Raw genomic sequence first — 18,988 nt, 5'->3', positions numbered from 1 at the left:
GATGGATGAAACATGTAACCAGATGAACAGATGCTAAATGAAGGAAGAGAGGTGCCCAGATTAAAGATGAATAGATGACATAGAAAAACATGCACAGTTGCACATAGCTGAAGATTCTAATGCATGGAAAAGTTTAGTGGAGGCCTCTTTACAAGGAATATTATATAGGGTGGTCAGAAAGTCTGAAAAGCCTGTAAGGATGTTGGACGGTAGGCTGTGCCGCAAAATAATTTTTAAGAAAAAAATTCAATATGTTCTGTCACTTCCGAGTTAATTATCACAGCTATTCAGGCTGTTGTGTGTGAAAATTCAAGTGGCCTGCCAATTAACTCTAACTCAATAACGGTTCTCAAATCTTTTTCTTAAAAAATATTTCTCACCACAACCTATCCTGTAACACCCAAACAACCTTTTCAGATTGTTTCTGACAACACGTAAAGAAATAAAAAAATTCAAATGTGATTATCTGACATTTCCACACACCATGACCCTCAAACAACTGTAAATTACAAGTATTTCATTCTCTTTTAGTTAGCGTCTGTAAATTCATCTATTCACATCACAATAATTAAGCTCTTACTTTCCAAAGTATCTGAGTGTAAATCCTTTGTGTACTAAAGATTAAGACAAATCAAACACAGTGTGTCCTCTGATCTTCATGACATAAAAATACTATGTATAATCATTTACTATATATAACTCTTTAACTGAAATTAACATTTTTAGAGGAGACCTGATGACTGACATTCAGTTGTTTTTCTAAATCAAGGTTCTGAGTAGGGTACAAATGATTTGAACTCCAACATGTCATTAAAAAATATAGTTTAGTACTACAGTCTGGGCACGATTCAGTTACTATAAATAAAATATTAAAAATCAGCATATGTGGAATCAAAAACCCACAGTTAAACATAACCAAAAATATTTTAAAACATTGAATTAAACACTCATTAATAATAATGACATACACAAACTCTAAATACCTTGATAAAGTCAAATAGCTGCAAGGAAGAAAGTCCTTTAGCCATATAGCACTACAGAACTAATTACATTCAAAAAACTAGCTATACAGATCTGTACTGTAAAATGAATCATCCTTAAGTCCTCAAATTTTGCTCACTATTTAACTTTACAAACTGAAAAGTTGACAAACAAAAGCAAATATGACTACTTGCTCCACCATTACATGCAACTTACCCGCCACCAGAGTTGGCATTTGTGTATTCAGATGCACCCTGAGATGACAGAAGACCTGGAGGCCCTCGACCCACAGCACTCGCACTGTTACCGAGAATTATCCTCATGTGTGTGTCACGTGCAAAGTGGGGGTCTGCCATTAGGGATGCGTTCCTATAAAAGGAAAGTGGTGTCAGTGTGTAGTGTATGGCAGAGTCTGAACTGTATATACAATCAAGAGTACATGTGAAACCAATGATCATGATGAAAAAGGCCACTTCAGATATATGATAAATCTTTATTTCTGGTGCAACTAGTTTCATAAAGCTGAAGCGGTCTTACTCATCATGGTTCAATTCTACAGAGGTGGACGACCACAGTACAAAATTTTCTGCAATGCTGATCAAACACTACACTGCTAAGTATCTGTAATTATAAAACACAGCATTATCTTTGAAACAACTGTGCTGTAATGATGTTGACATAGCTGAACACAATTTTAAAAAAGTTTTTAAATGCATGTCTATGTGTGTGTTATCAAATAATTTCTCTCTCTCTCTCTCTCTCTCTCTCACACACACACACACACACACACACACACACACAGAGAGAGAGAGAGAGAGAGAGAGAGAGAGAGAGAGAGAGAGAGAGAGAGAGAGAGAGAAAGAATCAGTGAGCTCACTCTGAATTGGACAGAGATCCCATTATTGCCAGACATGTTTTGCAAGAAATCTGAAAAATTCATCGTGTAGAGCAAAAACAACCAAATATAACAAATGCCACAATTCATTATGATGTACCCAAAAAGCTGCATTTCTAAAGTTAAACTTCAATGGCTTCACATTATTCCACAAATCACAACCAATGACAACTGGTTCCTATGCTTATGCTGCAGGGTTGTCAGATTGACTTACCTACATAGACAAGGCTAAATATCATGTTTTGGTAAAGTGAACACACATGGATCCAAAACTGGGACCGCATCATTATTCACTATGAAGTCAGTAGCTGAAAAACGGACGGACATTGACATTGTGGTAGGTTGATACTGTAAAGTTACAAAAGTGAAGATAAGGATGGTTGGTTGGTTGGTTTGTGGGATTAAAGGGACCAGACTGTGATGGTCATCGGTCCCGAAGATAAAGATGGGGCAGGAATTTCAACTAGGCTTTAGAAAGAAAAATCCTGACATTTGCCTACAAATAATGCAGGAAAACCTAAATCTGAATGGTGGAAAGCTATCCTTAGTTAGAAAACAAGAGGCACATGTTAGTCTTGCTACAGCCCATCAACAGTAGCCAACTCTCATGGAAGCACAACAACTACGTACCAAAGAAGCTACAGCTAGTAACAAGATCTTACTTATTTTGTAACACACTGTGCTGAAGTTTCAGTGATATGTTCTTGAATGGAGTTGTTGATGTGTATGACCAATATATCCTAACTTTATTTGATGGATATTCTACACATCATTTCTCTTGCAGAAAGGAGAATCTTTATTATCAGAGTTCTCACAAAGCAGCAAAGAAACTTTTTAACTTATGGAGGGATTGGAGCTCACTGCAGCTTACAATACCACCATTTCATATTCATTAAATTTAGTGATCTGTAAATGACAATTCTGAAAGATCACACAATCACATACCTATATAAGATGACTGAAAAGGGAAAAACGAGTTTCAGAGTATCAATGGCCAACTACTTTTTTTATAAACAATTGATTGACATTACATCACACGCCTAGAAATGTAAGGAATTAAGCCATTTTACAGGTATCACCAGGAACCATTTATTAATGTAACTGTCTCCCTTCCCATTATATCAACACAAGTCCCTCTATTCAGGAGACATTTTCTGATAGCTGTAATATTTACAGGAGTCATTTTGTTGGGGCTTGACCACAATTATATATTTTTCCCTGAGACTGTCTGTTAAAGAATGAAGACATAGTCCCTCCTACATGTGGTGTTCATGTAGAGATGTACTAAAACTAATCTTTCCTCATCTAAATACATTCAGATTGGAATACTTATCATAAGAATAGGTTAGTTACCAATGCCGGCAGCATATTTACTGCTCTGGCAACTGAGTATTTAATGCTCTGAAGAATTCAGTAATATCTAGTGAGGTTATCACGGATCCCGAATGTCATTTAATCTGGGTGAAGTTAAGCATCAAAGATGGGTCAGAATGGTAATCACATGCTTTTATACACCTGTGTCTGGCTCTGTAGTGGTAGAGTGTTTCAGAGAGTACTTGCAGAATTTGGTAAATCAGTTTCCTGATCATGTTTTTGTAATAGGAGTGACTTCAACCTGCCAGGTATTGATTGGGAGAGTCAAGCTATCAAAGCTGGTACCAGAGCCAGAGGCAGGGATTCATGTAACATGATTTTTAATGTCTTGTCTGAAAGTTAACACAAGCAGGTAGTTAGAGAACCAATTGGTGAAGGTAACATCTTAGATCCCACAGTAATAAACAGATCTGGAAGATTCTTGAATCAGTTAATGTAGAGGAGGTATCTATGACTACCAGTGCTGCAAAGAATGTTAACAAAGATAAGAAAATATTTTTGCTTAGTAAGAGTGACAGCAAACAAATTGCAAGGTATATGAATAGACAAAATCAAACATTTCAGTACCAAGGATGAAAGTGTGGAGCACAAATAGAAAAAATACAAAAGCATCATTCAATATACCTTAGACAAATGTGTTGCGAGCAAGGTGTTAGGGGATGGGAAAGACCCACCATGGTTTATGAGCCATGTTACAAAACTGATGTGTAAACAAAGAGAGATTTGTCACAGATTCAAGAGAAATCAAAACCTAACTGCCAAACAAAAGCCCAACAAAGCAAAAATGATCCTAATGAGAGCAATGAAAGAAGCATTTAATGTCTTAGAGAGTAAAATGTTGTTAAAAGGGAGAATGACAGCCACAAGGCTGAAATAATGAATTTGATCTTCCAAAATTATTTCACTGGAGGAGATCATTATACGGATCCACCATCCAACTATCATACAAATTTTGATATGGCAATATTGAAATTGGACATAAAAAAAAACTATTAGGTGGTACAAAATACTCTCTATTACAACTAATACATTTACCCCACTGGTGCTTCCACTGTTTGAAACATTTTGGTAGTCATCTTTAGAAATGGGTGACAGCTCCTCCATTGTTTTTTTTCTTGACTTCTTAAATGTTAAACATTAAAACACTTTCTTAAATGTTGTCAAATTGGTGCCCTTTCATGCCCACTTTCACGCATTGAAATATGAAAAAGCCACACAGAGCCAGGTCAAGCAAATAAGGTGCATGGGGCAACAAAACCATGACATTTTTAGCCAAAAACTGGCTAACAGAGATGGCTGTTTGTGTACATGTGTAGTCATAGTGGAAGAACCAGTCTCCTGAGTGCCACAAATTGGGACTTCTTAAACGAGCACTGTCGTGCAATTTCTGACAGTTGATCATTTGTCAGTCAATGGTCTGTGAACACAGGCCCTGGATTTTTTTCAATATTTCCATCAATTCATGCAGTTTATGGAAGTCTAGAACAAGGTTTGTCATCGATCAACATGTCACCATTTTTAAATTGGGCAAATCACTCTCTTACACTCGAGTTTTTCCCATAGTGTCATCATGGAAAGCTGTTTACAACATTAAAACAGTTTCAGCTGCATGTTGTTCACTTAAACTCACCATCATAAAAAACAAAACAAGAACAAAACAGTGCTTGCAAAAACAATCATAATTAGCAATGAGTTGCGCTATACACATCTAGTGGCAGAAATGCATACTACACAAGCTCCGCACAAGGTGAAGGGTTTTTTTTACACCCTTGTACAGTTGCTTTGCAGTGGAATGGTGTCAGGGCCAGATAACATACCTGCAAGATTCTACAGAGATCAAGAGAAAGAACATGCTCCCCTTCTATCTGAAGTTTATCATTGGTCACTGGAGCAACAAAGGGTACATAGTGACAGGAAAAGAAGAAAGCACCTCAGTCCTGTTTTCAAAAAGAGTTGTAGGAGATGCACGTAATTGTAGGCTTCTATCATTGATGTCAATCTGTTATAGAATTATAGAACTTGTTTCATGCAAATGTGTTATGACAAACTTTAAGAACAACAGTTTTCTCTGTAAAATTCAACACGGATTCCACAGAAAGACACCTTGCAAAACTCAGCTCATACTGGTCCTCCACAAGATCACAACACAGCAGACGTCAGCACTCAAGTTAATGACATGTTCTTCAACTTCAATAAAACACCCGACAGTGCCCTGCTCGCCGTTTAGTGAAAAAACAAAAGCTTACTGAGTATCGGACCAGATTTGTAATTGGATTCTAGACTTCCTTGCAAATAGTGTGGACCATTACTGTTTACAATGTATATAAATGATCTAGTAGAATCAAACAATGGAAAATCCAGGATGGAATGTAACACTACGAGAGAAGGAAAGTTGCTACTCACCATATAGCGCAGATGCTGAGCCGTGATAGGCACAAGAAAAGATTCACACAATCATAGCTTTCGGCCATTAAGGCCTTTGCCAGCAGTATACACACACACACACACACACACACACACACACACACACACACACACACACACACTAATGCAAGCGCAACTTACACACACATCTGCAGTCTCAGAGAGCTGAAACTGATATAGTAGAATGCGTTAGAAGCTCTTTTGAACTGTTTGCAGATGATACAGCTGTCTATAAGAAGGTACCAATGGCAGAAGACAGCAGAAGGACCTACAGAGGTTTGATGAACAGTCCACAGACTTTGACGCTGCATTTAAAGAAATATAACACATTGTGTATTCATAGGAAAATAAGTCCACTAATGTATAACTACTCTATTGATGACAAATTGCTGGAAATAGTAACCATCACAAAATATCTATGAGCATTTATATAGAGCAACTTTAAGTGCAATGGCTGCATAAAACTAATGCAGGTACCAGACAGATTCCCAGAAAGAATCTTAAGGCAATTTAATTCAACCACTAAAGAAGTGGCTTTCAAGGTGCTTGTTTGACTGCTTTTTGAGTAGTGTTCATCAGTCTGAGACCCTTACTAGGTAAAACTGATGGAAGAGACAGATTATATAGGGTGGGGGAATGGAGAGAGTACTCTCCGAGAAGCTTCGGATAACATATTACTTTCTCCTACATATGTTTCATGAGATGACCATAATAAGAAAATTCAAAAAATGGAACCAGTGCAGAGGCTTACCAACACTCATTCTTCCCACGAGCCATTCGCAAGTGGAAAAGGAATGAAGGGGATCGGTCAGTGATACCAAAAGTACCCTCTGTCACATACTGTCAGGTGGCATGCAGAGTGGAGATGTAGATAAACACAAATGTGCAGAATTTTGGCCACTAACAACATGGCTGTGCCACCTTCTCCACAAGGAAGGAGAAATGCAGTGTCCACACCTCCACTCCAATATGACTGCAACTGCAGCACACCCATGTGGGGTGGGTGGCCTGGCCTCAAGCATTGTACACTTTCTACTCAGGCATCTACAGGCCAGCTACGACCACAACAGTCCTGAGTTGTATCTCCATCATTACATGCAACTTACCCGCCACCAAACTTGGAATTTGTGCATTCAGATGCAATCTGAGATGACAGAAGACTTGGAGGTCCTCGTCCCTCAGTGCTTGAGCTTTTACCAAGAATTATCCTCATGTGCGTGTCACTTTGCGAGTCTGCCATTGGGGATGCAGTCCTGTAACGCAAAGTTGTGCTGCTGTATAGGATACGAGTGTACAGCACACAGTTAACTGCAGATACAATCAAGAGTACATGCGAAACCAGTGCTGATCAAACATTACACTGCTAAGTACACTAGTCAACAGCCATTTTGCATCTGGGATATGATATATTTACTAGTATGTATTTTGGTTTATAGAATCCAAATAAACCTTTCAAAATGTTCTAGAACATACCATTTTTGAGTTTTTAAAGGTTTTTTATTTTTCGTATTCAGCATTTCGCTTTTTGCTGTTCTTTTGTTTTGATGTTTAATTGTTTGTTTTTGATTTGCAGAGGGGAGCTAGAAGATCTACAAATCGTCAGTAAGTGGTTGGAGTGGTAGTCCAGTGGTGTGAAAGAGATCCTCAGTGAGCATTTCCTGTGAAAGATAGTGTAAACTTTCTGTGTTTAAAACTTACACTAAGAAAAATGGCAATTAGTGAGTCTCGTTGCTGCCTAAACCACCCCGACAACTTTTGTATGTATGTGGGAAATTCACTCCAAAAGCCCAAAGAAAACCATACACTGATTTGGTTAAGAAGGCATATAAATTGTATTTTGATTGTGCTGTTGATCAAGGTAAAAATTTTGCACCTCATATTGCCTGCATAAATTGTACTACAACCTTAACCAAGTGGATGAAAGGAAAACTCCGAGCCACGCCATTCGCTGCTCCGATGGTGTAGTGTGAGCCTATAGACCATTATTCAGACTGTTACTTCTGTCTTACAAATATTTTGGGACATTCAAGCAAAACTAAAAATAAAGTATCCAAATGTATCTTCAGTGCATTTGCCCGTGCCCCATGATGAGGGGTTGCCTGTTCCTGTCTGTAACTTGAAAGCCACCGAACCAGACACCATGTCAAGTGAATCAGAAAGTATTGAACATACAGAAGAGTACTGCCCTCAATATCATGACACTTTGCCTCAGCTCTTTAATCAAAAGGAACTGAACGATTTGGTTCATGATCTAGAACTTTAAAAACAGCAAGCTGAACTCTTGGTGTTCAGACTGTGACAACGGAACCTTCTAGCTCCAGGGACAAAAATTTCCTGTTTCAGATCAAGAGGTGCTTCCTTTGCTCAGTATTTTGATATGCAGAAATGTCAATGGTCTGATGATGCAGCTAGGTGTACAACATAATCCACAGAAGTGGCGACTATCTATTGACTCCAGTAAAACCACCTTGAAAACAGTACTACTGCATAATGGCAATGCATTTCCATCGGTACCTTTGGCTTACACAGAAGACATGAAAGAAACTTATGAAACCATGGCTTTGCTGCTGGAGGCAATCAAATAGAGGGATCATGAATGGCAGCTTTGCTGCGATTTAAAAGTTGCACTCCTTACAGGTTTACAGGCTGGATACACGAAATACTGCTGCTTTTTATGCCTTTGGGACAGCCGTGGCACCAAGAACCACTATACAGTCAAGGAATGGCCTATAAGGAAGTCACATAATCCTGGAAAAGTAAATGTGAACAATACCCCATTTGTGGAGCCCAATAAAATCATTTTTCCTCCCCTTCATATCAAATTGGGCCTTATCAAAGACTTTGTAAAAGCTCTGGATAAAGAAGGTGAGGCCTTCAATCACTTAAAGGGAAAGTTTCCCAAATTAATTGAGGCAAAGCTGAAAGAGGGTGTATTTGTTGGACCACAAATAAGAAAATTACTGAAAGATCCAACCTTCGATACCAAACTCACAGATATCCAATTAGCTGAACGGTCTTATTTTAAAGCAATTGTAAAAGGCTTTTTGGGTAACAGAAAAGACAAAAACTATGCTATCATTGCGAATGATCTGTTGGACAACTATAAGAACATGGGGTGTAGAATGTGGCTTAAAATTCACTTCTTACATCCTCACCTTGATTTCTTCCCAGAAAATTTGGGAGCCGTAAGTGATGAACATGGTGAACACTTTCACCAAGACATTCTTACCATGGAACACCATTACCAAAGACAATGGAACCCTTCAATGGTGAGTGTCTACTGCTGGGGTCTTGTTTGGGAGAGCAATGAAACGGCAAACAAAAGAAGAGCTCAATCATCGCATTTTTCAAAAATCAAAGTCGATTAAAGGTGAAAATATCTTCTGAACTAATTTGGACCTTTTATAGGCATCATGCCCATATATACATACGAAATAGTATTGATTTCAAAAGTTCTGAATTTACAAACCAGATGCAGAAAAAAAGTTTAAATTTGTTAACTTGAGGTATCTGTCATTGTAACACGCAGTGTAATCTTTGAAACCATAGTGCAGTAAGGAGGTTTACATAGCTGGAAATCTACAACATATAACATATTTTTAAACATAGGTCTGTATGTTTTATCAAAACACACACACACACACACACACACACACACACACACTGAAGGCAGTCAGGTCAGAGATATCTGCTGAAATATCAGCTTACTAACTGGAGTTCTTATGATCATTAGCTTTTTTTTGTAAGAAATCCAAAAAATTAAGTCATGCAGAGGGAAGACAGATTAATACAATAAAAACCCTAATTCATTATAATGAACACAAGAACTTGCATTTCTATTGTTAAACTTCAACCATGACACATTATTCCCCACATGTCATGGCTATACTGCATGGTTCTGAGACTGACTTACCTACTTAGAGAAGGCTACACGTCATGGTTACGGTAAAGTGAACATAAACAGCTTCAAGATTGGTGCTGCATTATTATTCATTACAAATGCAATGGCTGAAACATGAATGTGTGGTGCTGTTGGAAAAGGCGTAAACTGTAAAGGTACAAAAGGGCATATTTTTAAGATAGTATGAAGAAAAAGAGTGCACAGAAATTATTAGATGGAAAGTAAATGTCTATAGATACAATTCTGATGTTGTTTCAGTGACTCACTCGTCAAAAATGAAATCCAAGTAAGAACTGAATAAGGATGGGTCAGAAATTTCAACTAGACTTTTGAAAGGAAAATCCTGACATCTGCCTACAAATAATGCCCGCAAAACTAAATCTGGATGGCTGCGCAGAGGTCCTTAGTTATAAAATGGGAGATACGTGTTAGATTTGGTATAGGCAGTCAGCAGCCATAGAATGAACAGTAGCCAATTCACATGGAACCACAACAATCACATACCAAAGAAGCTACAGCTAGCCACAAGACCTAACTTATTTTTTAATACATTGTTCCAAATTTTCAATGATAATATTCTTGAATGGAGTTGTTGTCGTGTATGATAGGCAAGTCCTAACTTTACTGGATGTACATCGTACACATCATTTCTCATGTAGAAAGGAGAATCTTTATTATCTGAATTTTAACAAAGTAGCAAAGAAACTTTTTAACTTATAGAGGGATCGGAGCTCACTGCAGCTTACAATATCACCATTTCATATGCATTAAATTTAGTGATGTGTAAATTACAAATCTGAATGATCCCACAATCAGATACATATACAGGGTGGTCCAGCTCATGAAATAAGCATCAAATGAAAAAACTACAAAGAATGAAACCCATCTGGCTTGAAGGGGGAAACCAGATGGCGCTATGGTTGGCCCGCTAGATGGTGCTGCCACAGGTCAAACGGATATCAACCATGTTTTTTAAAATAGGAACCCCCATTTTTAATTCCTACTCGGGTAGTACGTAAAGTAGTTGAACCACTTTTTTTGCTTTGTGATAGATGGCACTGTAATAGTCACAAATGTATAAGTACATGGTATCACGTAACATTCCTCCAGTGCGGACGGTATTTGCTTCGTGATACATTACCTGTGTTAAAATGGACCATTTACCAACTGCGGAAAAGGTCGATATCATGTTGATGTATGGCTATTGTAATCAAAATGCCCAACGGGCGTGTGCTAAGTATGCTGCTTGGTATCCTGGACGACATCATCCAAGTGTCCGGACTGTTCACTGGATAGTTACGTTATTTTGAGGAAACAGGAAGTGTTCAGCCTCTTGTGAAACATCAACCATGCCCTGCAACAAATGATGATGTCCAAGTAGGTGTGTTAGCTGCTGTCGCAGCTAATCTGCCATCAGTAGCAGACAAATTGTGCGAGAATCGTGAATCTCAAAAATGTCGGTGTTAAGAATGCTACATCAACATCGACTGCACCCGTATCATATTTCTATGCACCAGGAACTGCATGGCGATGACTTTGAATGTCGTGTACAGTTATGCCACTGGGAACAAGAGGAATTACAGGACGATGACAGATTTTTTGCACGTGTTCTATTTAGCGACGAAGCATCATTCACCAACAGTGGTAACATAAACCAGCATAATATGCACTACTGGGCAATGGAAAATCAACGATGGCTGCAACAAGTGGAACATCAGCAACCTTGGCGGGTTAATGTATGGTGCGGCATTATGGGAGGAAGGATAATTGGCCCCCATTTTATCGATGGCAATCTAAATGGTACAATGTATGCTGATTTCCTACGTAATGTTCTACTGATGTTACAACAAGATGTTTCACTGCATGACAGAATGGTGATGTACTTCCAACATGATGGATGTCCGGCACATAGCTCGCGTGTGGTTGAAGTGGTATTGAATAGCATATTTTATGACAGGTGGATTGGTCATCGAAGCACCATACCATGCCCCACACGTTCACTGGTTCTGACATCCCCGGATTTCTTTCTGTGGGGAAAGTTGAATGATATTTGCTATCGTGTTCCACCGACAATGCCTGACAACATGCATCAGCGCATTGTCAATGCATGTGCGAATATTATGGAAGGTGAACTACTCGCTGTTTAGAGGAATGTCGTTACACGTATTGCCAAATGCATTGAGGCTGACGGACATCATTTTGAGCATTTACTGCATTAATGTGGTATTTACAGGTAATCACGCTGTAACAGCATGCGTTCTCAGAAATGATAAGTTCACAAAGGTGAGCCATATGTTTGTGACTATTACAGCGCCATCTATCACAAAGTGAAGAAAGTGGCCCAACTAAAACATTCATATATCTTTACGTACTACACGAATATGTATTAAAAAATGGAGGTTCCTACTTAGAAAAAACGCAGTTGATATCCATTTGACCTATGGCAGCGCCATCTAGTGGGCCAACCATAGCCCCATCTGGTTTCCCCCTTCAAACTAGACATGTTTCGTTCTTTGTAGTTTTTTCGTTTGACATTTCGTGAGATATTTTGTCCAGTCACAATCAATGGACCACCCTGTATAAGATGACTGAAAAAGGAAAAAATGGGGTTCAGAGTATGAATGGCCTATTATTTCACAGAGAATTGACTGACATCACATCAGGTGCCTAGAAACAAAAGAAATTAAGAGATTTTACAGTTATCATCAGGAACCAACTATTAATGTAACTGTCTCCAATCTCATTATATCAACACAAGTCCCCTTATTGAGGAGACATTTCCTAATTGCTGTAATATTTAGGAGGAGTCATTTTGTTGAGACTTGACCACAATTATATATTTTTTACTGTGATTGTTTGTTAAAGAATGAAAACATAGTCCCTAATACATGTGATGTTCACGTAGAGATGTACTAAAACTAATCTTTCCTCATCTAGATACATTCAGATTGGAATATTTATCATAAGAATAGGTTAGTTACCAATCACCACAGCATATTTACTGATTTAAGGAATTCAATAATATGTAGTGAAGTTATCATGGGTCTCGAATGTCATTTAATCTTGGTGAAATTAAGCATCAAATGTGAGTCAAGATGGTAATCACATGCTTTTACAGACCTCCTGTGTCTGGCTCTGTAGTGGTAGAGTGTTTCAAAGAGAACTTGCAGAATTTTATCAATAAGTTTCCTGATCGTGCTTTTAAAATAGGGGCGACTTCTACCTGTCAGGTATTGATTCGGAGAGTCAAGCTGTCAAAGCTGGTGCCAGAGACAGGGACTCATGTAACATGATTCTAATGTCTTGTCTAAAAATTACTACAAGGAGGAAGTTAGAGAACCAATTGGTGAAGGTAACGTCTTGGATCCCATAGTAACAAACAGACCTGGAAAATTCTCGAATCAGTTAATGTCGAGGAGGGTCTTAGTGTTCATACAGCATCTATGACTACAGGTGTTACAAGGAATGTTAACAAAGGAAGGGAAATATTATTGCTTAGCAACAATGACAGGATACAAATTGCAGGGTATCTGAGTAGGCAAAATCAAATACTTCAGTACCAAGGATGAAACTGTGGAGGACAAATGGAAAAAATACAAAAGGTTCATTCAAAACACCTTAGACAAATGTGTTGCAAGCAATGTGTTAAGGGATGGGAAGACCCACCATGGTTCGTGAGCCATGTTACAAAACTGCTATGTAAAAAAAGAGAGATTCATCACAGATTCAAGAGAAATCAAAATTTAGTTGCCAAACAAAAGCCCAGTAAAGCGAAAATGATCATAAGGAGAGCAATGAAAGATGCATTTTACGACTTTGAGAGTAAAATATTGTCAAACGATCTGTCTCAAAACCTTGAGAAATATTTGTCATATGTAAAATAAGTAAGCAATTTGAAATCATCTGATCAGCCACTCAGTGAACATAATAGAACTGAAAGGGAAAATGACAGCCATAAGGCTGAACTACTGAATTTGGTTTTCCAAAATTATTTCACTGGAGGAGATCGTAATACAGACCCACCTTTCAACTATCATACGAACTTCAAAATGGTAGATATTGAGATAGCAGATCATGGAATAGAAAAACAGCTACAGTTGCTTTGGAGTGGAAAGACTTCAGGACTGGACCTGTTATAGCAGCAGTTTACCATTGGTCACTTGAGCAACAAAGGGTACTTAGTGACCGGAAAAAAAAAAAAAATAGTTTTAGAATTGTGGAACTTGTTTCATGCACGTCTTATGATGATCCTTAAGAACAACAATTTCCTCAATAAAATTCAACACATATTCTGCTGACAGACATCTCAGCTCATGCAGTTCCTCCACGAGATCCACAACACAGCAGATGTCGGCCGTCAAGTTGGTGACATGTCCTCAACTTCAAGCAGACAGTTGACAGGGTCCAGCACCGTCATTTATTGAAAAAAAATGAATCTGACTTAATATCGGACCAGATTTGTAATTCGCTTGAAGACTTCTTTGCAGATAAAACTCAACATGTCTTAATGGAGCAAAATCAACAGATGTAAAGACAATTTCTGGAATCCTCAAGGATATGTGACAGTACCATTACTGTTTACATTGTATATAAATGATCTAATAGAGAGCTTTAGAAGCTCTTTTGAACTGTTCGCAGATGACACAGTTATCTATACGAAGTTACCAATGCCAGAAGACAGTAATAACTTGCAGAAGGACCTACAGAGGATTGATTGTACAGTCAATGGACTGGCAGTTGACCCTGAATGTAAATAAATGTAACACATTGTGCATTCATAAGAAAATAAGTCCACTAATGTATAACTACTCTATTGATGACAAATTGCTGGAAATAGTAACCATCACAAAAATCTAGGAGCATGTATTAAGAGCGACTTTAAGTGCAATGGCTGCATAAATCTATTTGTAGGAAAAGCATGTGCCAGACAGATTCACAGGAAGAATCTTAAGGAAATTTAATTCCACCACTAAAGAGTGTCTTACAAGGTGCTTGTTCGACCACTTCTTGAGTACTGTTCGACAGTCTGAGACACTTACCAGGTAACACTGATAGAAGAAAGAGATAAATCCAAGAAAGAGAGGAGAGTTTCATCATAGGGTCATTTAACCAGCACAAGAGCATTACTGAGATGCTAAAAAAACTCCAAGGGTAGATGCTACAAGAGAGCAATTGTTCATTGTGCAGAGGTTTACTACTTAAATTTAGAGACAATACCTTTCAGAAAGCTTCGAACACACTACTTACTCCCACATACATCTGCTGTGTTGGGGATCTGATGGAAGAACAGAGTGAATCCATGTTGAATTTTATAAAGAGAATTGTTGTTCTTAAAGATCGTCATAATACATGAGCTTGGAATGAGTTCCGTAATTCTATAACAGATTGAAGTCAACGATAGTGGTGGCGTACAATTATATGCATCTCCTATGACCCTTAGACAAAAAAGGGAATGAATTGCTATTTTTTTTTCCTGTCACTATGTACCCTTTGTTGCTTTAGTGACCAATGATAAATTGTTGCTAGAAGGGTAGCATGTTCTTTCTCATGATCTCTATAAAATCTTACAGGTATGTTGTCTGGTCCTGACGCCTTTCCACTGCAAAGCAGCTGTAGTTGTTTTTTCATTCCATTATCTGCTATCTCAGTATCTGCCATTTCGAGGCTTCCCAACAGTCATTCTTACCACGAGCCATTCACAAGTGGAAAATAAAATGAGAATGAGAGGGAGGGGAGGGGAGGGGATGGGGGGCGGGAGTGAGGTGGAGATTAGTCAGTCTGTCAGTGATACCAGAAGTACCCTCTGTCACATACTGTCAGGTGGCGTACAGAGTGGAGATGTAGATAAACACAAATGTGCAGAATTTATGGCTACTAGCAACATGGCTGTGCCATCTTCTCCACAAGGAAGAAGAGATGCAGTGTCCACACCTCCACTCCAATATTACAGCAACTGCAGCACACCCACGTGGGGTGGACGGCTCAGGCTCAAGCATTGTACACTTCCTACTCAGGCATCTACAGGCCAGCTACGACCACAACAGTCCTGAGTAGTAGCTCCATCATTACATGCAACTTACCCGCCACCAAACTTGGAATTTGTGCATTCAGATGCAACCTGAGGTGACAGAAGACCTGGAGGTCCTCGTCCCTCAGTGCCTGAGCTGTTACCAAGAATTATCCTCATGTGTGTGTCACGTGCAAAGTGCGAATCTGCCATTAGGGATGCAGTCCTGTAAAGCAAAGTTGTGTTGCTGTGTAGGATATGAGCGTACAGCACACACTGAATTGCAGATACAATCAAGAGTACATATGAAACCAAAGCTGATCAAACTACACTGCTAAGTATCTGTCATCATAACACACAGTGTTATCTGTGAAACTGTTGTGCTGTAAGGAGGGCAATATAGCTGAAAAACTATAACTAAAAACATTTTTAAACATATGTCTGTGTGTTTTATCAAATATAGTCTTCAGTTTTATTTTTTACACACACACACACACACACACACACACACACACACACACACATATATATATATATATATATATATATATATATATATATATATATATATATATATATATATATATGCGAGTGTGCTCGCACACGCAGTGAAGTCAGTCAGCGCAATCTGAAAATGATAGATGTATCGATCAAAATACCAGCATAATAACTGAAGTTCCTATGACATTAGGCTTGTTTTGTAAGAAATTCGAAAAAACACGTCCTGCTTAGGGAAGACAAACTTCAAACACCGCACAATATTCCACAAATTACCAACACTGACTAAAGGTTCCTATGCTTACCCTGCATGGTTCTGAGACTGATTTACCTACTTAGAGGAGCCTATGCATCATGGTTTTGGCAAAGTGAATATACACAGTTCCAAGACTGGGGCTACATCATTATTCACAATGAATGTAATAGCTGAATCATAAATTTATGGTGATGTTGGGGGAGGTTGATATCATAAACGTACAAAAGAAAAGATTTTTATAATGTAAACAGAAAGAGTATATACAGGGTGAAGCGAAATTCACGCACTCGGGCTTCGCAGTGAGTCTCCTCACATGCCAGCGACAAAAAAATGTCTCTCACAAAATTTCATTAAGCGAGTGCATCTGGCAGAAAAAGGATGTTACAGAGTGGCAATCTGGCAACATTGTAATCACATGTATGGTAACTAGCTTCATCAGCGCATCATAGTTGTGCTGCACAGTTGGTGCAGAGGATAGAGTTTTGGGTCAGCATGCAGGAGGTAGTGGGTTCGATCCTGGATTAGGGCGCAATTCTTTTATTTTCTAATTTCATTCTGACATTTCATACTGTAATATACGCCATTTCTTACGTCACATGTGTCCTAAATTTACAACATTTTGTAACTCTGAACATAAAAAATATGTGGTTAGACAAATAAGAAATATAGCTGAAGCAAATGACCTGTCTTAGGACAGAATAACTACAAAAACAATATCAATTTTGAGATGCTAAAGATGCACCTGTTCCATGTAATGCACATTACCCCTCTAACAGACATTGTTCTGCATGATTCATACGGGCATCGCTAATTATGAAATGTTCTGTTTTGAATTACACTGTGTCCCTAATGGTAATAGACATGATGTTTCCACAATCCCATCGATATAATAATAATAATAATAATAACAACAACAATGCATTGAGATATAATAATAATAATAATAACAACAACAATGCATTGAAATATGTACTGACAGAGGTAGTTACCACACAAGTGACTACAGTGTTGCCAGATTGCCACTCTTTAACGTTCTTTTTCTGCTGGATGTATTAGCCAGCAGAAATTTTGTTAGAGACCTTTTATTATCGCTGGCAAGAGAGTTGTGCTTCAAAGCCCGAGTGCGTGAATTTCGCTTCACCCTGTACATAGGAAAATATATATATAGGAAAATACATATATAGGAAAATACATATATAGGAAAAGATCAAACAATGGAAAATCCCAGATGGAATGTAAGAATGGCAGTGTGGTTTCAGTTGCCTGAGACTGCAGTCGTGTGTGAGAATTTCTTTTGTATGTGCACGTGTGTGTGTATGTGTGTGTGTGCGTGTGTGTTAGGGGGTGGGAGGGGTGCACAAGCACATTTGTGTGTCTATTGTTGACGAAGGCCAATGGCCGAAAGCTTTAACTGTGACAGTCGTTTTGTTGTGCCTCTCTGCTACTCAGCATCTCCGCAATATTGGAAGGAAAAGAAATTACTTACATTAAATTTTAATGGCGGTCAGTGATTCACACATTAGAAATGAAATCCAACTTAGGATTGGATAAGGATGGGGAAGGAATTTCTACCAGACTTTTGAAAGGAGAATCCTGACATCTGCCTACAAATAATGTGGGAAAACCTAAATCTGGATGGTTGGGCAGAAGTCCTTAGTTATAAAATGACAGGTACATGTTAGTCTCTGCATGGCCATCCAACTTAGGATTGAATAAGGATGGGGAAGGAATTTCTACCAGACTTTTGAAAGGAGAATCCTGACATCTACCTACAAATAATGTGGGAAAACCTAAATCTGGATTGTTGGGCAGAAGTCCTTAGCTATAAAATGACAGGTACATGTTAGTCTCTGCATGGCCAATCAACAGCCATAGAATAAACAGTGGCCAATTCATATGGATGCACACCAGTTTTTAAAGAAGCTACTAGCCACAAGATCTTACTTATTTCTTAATACACTGTACCAAATTTTCAATGATAATGTTGGAGTTATCATGTATGACAGGCATGTCCTAACTTTACTGGATGGATATTGTATGCATCATTTCTCATTTAGGAAGGAGAATCTTTACTATCTTAATTTTCACAAAGCAGAAGGGAACTGTTTTAACTTGTGGAGGGATCAGAGCTCACTACAGCTTACAATATTACCATTTCATATGGATTTAATTTAGTGATGTGTAAATTCCAGTTTAGAAGAGCACACAATCAGAATCTATGCAAGGTGACTGAAAAGGAAAAAAAATAGTTTTATAGAATCAATGGCCTATTATTTCATAGGAAATTGATCCACATCACATCAGATGCCTAGAACCTTAGAGAATTAAGCCATTTCACAGCTATCACCAAGAACAAATTATCAGCATAACTGTGTATATTCCCATTATATCAGTACAAGTCCATTTATTGAGGAGACATTTGCTGATAGCCATAATATTTACAGGAATCATTTTATTGAGTCTTGACCACAATTATACATTTTTCTCTATGACTATTTGTTGAAGAATGAAGACATAGTCCCTCTAACATATGGTGCTCACATAGAGATCTACTAAAACTCTATCTAGATAAATTCAGATTGGAATATTTGTCATAAGAATAGGTTAGCCACCAATGACAGTGGCATACTTATTGGTGTAAAGAATTTTATA

General features: G+C 38.2%; 1 protein-coding gene across 1 annotated transcript in view; it reads right to left on the bottom strand.

Moving 5' to 3' along the window:
* Positions 1-18,988, bottom strand: part of LOC124544794 (ankyrin repeat domain-containing protein 50-like) — a 371,911-nt gene that overhangs the window by 31,378 nt on the left and 321,545 nt on the right. The window contains exons 21-23 of the mRNA XM_047123476.1: positions 15,656-15,808; positions 6,781-6,927; positions 1,198-1,350 (exon numbers count right to left, since the gene is read on the bottom strand). Coding sequence (XP_046979432.1) covers positions 1,198-1,350; positions 6,781-6,927; positions 15,656-15,808 — 453 coding nt within the window. The remainder of the gene's footprint in view (positions 1-1,197; positions 1,351-6,780; positions 6,928-15,655; positions 15,809-18,988) is intronic.

The sequence above is a fragment of the Schistocerca americana genome, chromosome 8 (assembly GCF_021461395.2).
Source record: "Schistocerca americana isolate TAMUIC-IGC-003095 chromosome 8, iqSchAmer2.1, whole genome shotgun sequence".
Classification (NCBI taxonomy): domain Eukaryota; kingdom Metazoa; phylum Arthropoda; class Insecta; order Orthoptera; family Acrididae; genus Schistocerca; species Schistocerca americana.
The sequence above is the reverse complement of the archived record's forward strand: the minus strand, read 5'-3'. Positions and strand labels throughout refer to the sequence as shown.